Raw genomic sequence first — 4,050 nt, 5'->3', positions numbered from 1 at the left:
GTCTGAACGCGTTGTCCTGTGGCTAGCGCTAGTAACATCGCGGTCTTGAGCGTTAGAGTCTCTAAGGAAAGATGGGTGCTATTCAGCGAGCCGAAATGATTTAAAACCGTCGCGGGGTCCCACGTACTGCCATATTTTGGCAAAGGAGGCCTTAGAGCGCTTAACCCCTTAAAAAATCGCTTTACCCTTAGATCTTCGCTCAGGTTTGGACCAAACAGCTGTGAAAGAGCAGCCCGGTAAGAATTCAGCGTACTAAAAGATGTGCCCCGGTTAAATTGCTCAGTAAAAAACTTCAAAACCGCCGGTACCGAGATAACAAGGGGGTTTAAGTGTTCATTATTGCAGTATTGCCACCACATACGCAAACCCCCATTATATTGCTTAATAGTATTGGGAGTTATTGAGGCTAAACAGATCTCTAGGGATTCAGAAGGAATCCCCATGGCTTTCAAGGCTTTGATGATACAATCCCGGCCACCAGGGTAGTTTTTCTCCATAGGGGATGTGGTATCCTGTTAAACAACAATAAATCCCTATTAGGTTTAAAAATAATTGGGGGGCCTTCTAACAGAGAAGTAAAGAGAGGGTACCACGGTTGGGAGCTCCAGAGAGGTACTATCAGTATGCCCCTGGCCTTGTCTGTTATAATTTTCCGCAGCACTCTTAGTATTAGTGCAAACGGAGGAAACGCATAGAAGAAAAAATTCTTCCAATCTATAGTAAACGCGTCAATAGCAATACTCTCCGGATCTCTCAACCATGAGACAAACTTTGTGCATTTGGCATTATTTTTGGTAGCAAACAGATCTATCTCTGGTTGACCAAAACCGTCCAAAATCTTATTGAATGCTGATACATTTAAGGACCACTCCGATTCAATCTTCAGACAGCGAGATTCTGCATCCGCAATGATATTGTCCGAAGATTTAATGTATGAAGCATATATAAACAAGTTTCGCGTTTCGCACCATTGCCAGATGATCCGGGCAAGTTCATTAAGCTTCGGGAATTTAATACTACCCATTTTGTTTATATAGGCCAAGGCCGTTGAGTTATCGACTCGACAAAGGATGTTGCAGTTACTTAGGTTTGCAGCAAAGCATTTCAGACCATAAGACACCGCAAGAAGTTCGAGATAATTTATGTGGTGATGCCTTTCTGAATCTGACCAAAATCCCCGCGATTTCTCCGAAGAACAACTAATGCCCCATCCAGTCAAAGAGGCGTCTGAAAAAATCTCAATACTGAAAACATCTAATCGAATCGGGTTTATCGCGCATGGTAAGTTGCTTAACCACCACTGTAATTCCTTTAAAACTTGAGAGGATATGTCCATTTCTTTATTATAGTTGCCTGATGTACCCAGCGCCAAATACTTTTCTCTTTCAAGCAGTTTCGTGTAAAGCCAACCGTATTTAACGGCAGGGCACACGGAAGTCAAAGTTCCTAAAACTGTAGCAAAGTCCCTGATTGAACAGCGTTGTAATAGCGAAAATCTGTTAAGCAATTTTAATGTTTTGGAGATTTTTGTAGATGGTAAACTGATGGACATATCTATTGAATTGTATACAAACCCCAAGTACTCAATCTCTTGTGACGGGACTAGTTGACTTTTCTCCAGATTCGGTATAAACCCCAAAGACGTGATAAGTTTCAGAGTCTCTTTAACATTGTGAACACAACTCTGACGAGTGTTTCCAAATAATAAAATATCGTCTAAATAAACTACTGAAATAAGTCCCTTTTTTCTAAGGTGTGCAAACACTGGTTTCATTAGTTTGGTGAATATTCGAGGAGCTACATTTAGTCCAAATGGCAAACAATTGTATTCATATATGTTACCTTCAACCTGAAACCTAAGATATTTCCTGTGGTTTTTATGAATGGGTAATAAAAAATAGGCATCTTTTAAGTCAATCTTGGCCATAAAGCAATTAGTAAAAAGAAGCCTGGCAACAGTGCGATGATCCTCCATCTTAAAATGCTCGCAAGCCACAAATTTATTTAATTTTTTGAGATTTAGGATGAATCTGTAAGATCCATCCTTTTTGGGCCTGAGAAAAAATTTAGACAGAAACTGATTTTTGCATGGTTTGACCTTGTTTATGGCCCCCACAGACAGGAGTTTGTCAACAGAGCGTTGTACCGCCGCCCCTGGGTAGCCAGACCAACCGGGCCTATTGGATATTCGCTGCGATGGTAATTTCCAAAATGGAATTTTAAGGCCTTTTACCCAACTTAAAATTACCCTGTCATTACAAAACAAATCCCACTTTCTAAAGAAAAACTTGGGTCTGCCCGCTAGCACCCTAACCTTTAAAAGTGGCCTCGAAAACGGTGCTTCTTCGGGTCCCTCGGAGGTTGTCTGAACTGCTGTGGAGCTTGTTGTCTGAGTGGGTAAGGAGCTTGTTGACGGAAATTGCCCCTTCCTCGGTGAGCTCCCCGCAGGACCCGAGTCGGGGCTCTGTAGTTTAAAGACCTTGAACTCAAAGCACTAGTGTTGGATCTTGACCTTGATGGTGTTGAAGCGGTTTTGGGGGGTCTTGCTTTGAGGGTTTTTCCACAGTCTTCCAAATTTTTGAAAACTTTTAACCTTTCCTGTAGATCTTCTCCAAATAGAAAGTTATCCAGGGAAATCCGCTTATTGGCTTCTTGAAATTCCTTACTCAGGTTGATAGAGATTAAGTCCCTGCGTGTGACTGTTTGAGAATGCCACAAATCCGCCAACAAACTCCCTGCCCCATATAACAGTTCAATATGATGCCTGTCTCCCCCCCCCTGGCTCTGCTAGAATTGAACTGAGGACCTGGCCCACGGCGGAGATGCTGCCTACCACCAATTGTTGTAGTTTCTGCAATTTAAGGTCTCTTGCAATTTGCGACAGAGAAATGGCTTTTTCCAACATTGCATTTAATTGTGGTGCAAGTAATTTCTGGAAATTTTCAGGTGGAGGGAGTTTTGACAGAGACTTGTTCCTGTCTTCATCTGACAGCCCTGATTGCAAAATGCTTTCCCACCGTGGCACCAAATTACCATTAATTTTTGGCCCATGCACAATGGTGGGTGCCTCATTAGGTCCTAAGATGTCCAACACATCTTCACTTAGGGCCGCCGCTGAACCTTGGGCGGCCTCCCCTTCGAAAATAATGTTATCTAAAACAACGCCTTGTGTTAAAACTCAGAGGCACACAAAGCTGGCAAAACAAAAAATGTTGTCAAATGTTTTCGCACATAGAAACCTTACTATGTTAACGAGAGTTCAAAAAACTCACTGCTTGAGCTTAAAAATAAGCCTAGCGTCCAAAAAAAAATTTTGAGCGTTCATTAGCTCAGTAAATCATGTTTCATAGATTCATTACTATGAAGAAGAGTGCTCAACGACTCTTAATGAACATACCCTGTATGTTCTTAATCCTACTGTAACAAAAGTAGAGATTCTTCGAGTGCTCAATGACTCGGATAAATAAAGGTAATAAAGCAAAGCCCCTTACCTGCCATTGAAACGTCCTCTGCTACTGCGTCGCTCGAAATCGGAGAGTCTCGACTGCGACGGACCTCACAAATGCGGATGGGAAATCCGCAGCGTGAGCGTGAACGAGAGCGAGAACGAGAATGGGAGCGAGACCGTCGGTGACGAATAGGCGACGGACTGGCAGCCGCAGGAGACGAGCTTCTGGACGATGACGAAGACGAAAGTAAACGTCGACTTCTACGTCGCCGCCCCCGACCTTCAATTCCTTTAACTCGCCTCTCCAAATCCTCCAACACCTTCAGGATCCTGCCACTCTTCCCCTTAGGACTCCGTGCCCTAATACGACGAAACCCCGGCATAACCAAAACACTGCGCAAAGAACAAAAAAAGGAACGAACGGAAAAAAATTTTCCAGACGTGCGAACGTACTGACACACAAACAAAGAATGAAGTCAGCGGGCAAGCGGCTGATGGATGGTTACGGGCGGGGGACCCATTTATTTTTTTCCTTTTTGCTTGCTTAGCTTTTAAATGTGTGATACTTGACGCCAAGCGAAGTTACTACATGTCAGTTATTT

General features: G+C 43.1%; 1 protein-coding gene across 1 annotated transcript; it reads right to left on the bottom strand.

Annotated features, from left to right (window-relative positions):
- Nucleotides 1–379: 379 nt before the first annotated feature.
- On the bottom strand, nucleotides 380–4,038 carry LOC116182150. The gene is made up of 3 exons (XM_031502651.1): nucleotides 3,492–4,038; nucleotides 2,315–3,153; nucleotides 380–512 (listed from the first exon to the last, which is right to left on the bottom strand). The coding sequence occupies exons 1-2, from the start codon at nucleotides 3,829–3,831 to the stop codon at nucleotides 2,753–2,755; spliced, it is 741 nt and encodes a 246-aa protein (XP_031358511.1). The 5' UTR covers nucleotides 3,832–4,038; the 3' UTR covers nucleotides 380–512; nucleotides 2,315–2,752.
- Between the last annotated feature and the right edge of the window lie 12 nt (nucleotides 4,039–4,050).

Source organism: Photinus pyralis, unplaced genomic scaffold (assembly GCF_008802855.1).
Source record: "Photinus pyralis isolate 1611_PpyrPB1 unplaced genomic scaffold, Ppyr1.3 Ppyr1.4_unclustered_Scaffold4000, whole genome shotgun sequence".
Lineage (NCBI taxonomy): Eukaryota > Metazoa > Arthropoda > Insecta > Coleoptera > Lampyridae > Photinus > Photinus pyralis.
Note: the sequence above shows the minus strand (reverse complement) of the source record. Positions and strands in the feature narration are given on the sequence as shown.

Coding starts and splice junctions, on each gene's coding strand:
- LOC116182150 (XM_031502651.1), bottom strand. CDS start 3,831: ATGCCGGGGTTTCGTCGTATTAGGGCACGGAGTCCTAAGGGGAAGAGT. Junction 3,154..3,491: donor AGAGGACGTTTCAATGGCAG/GTAAGGGGCTTT, acceptor GCGTTGTTTTAG/ATAACATTATTTTCGAAGGG.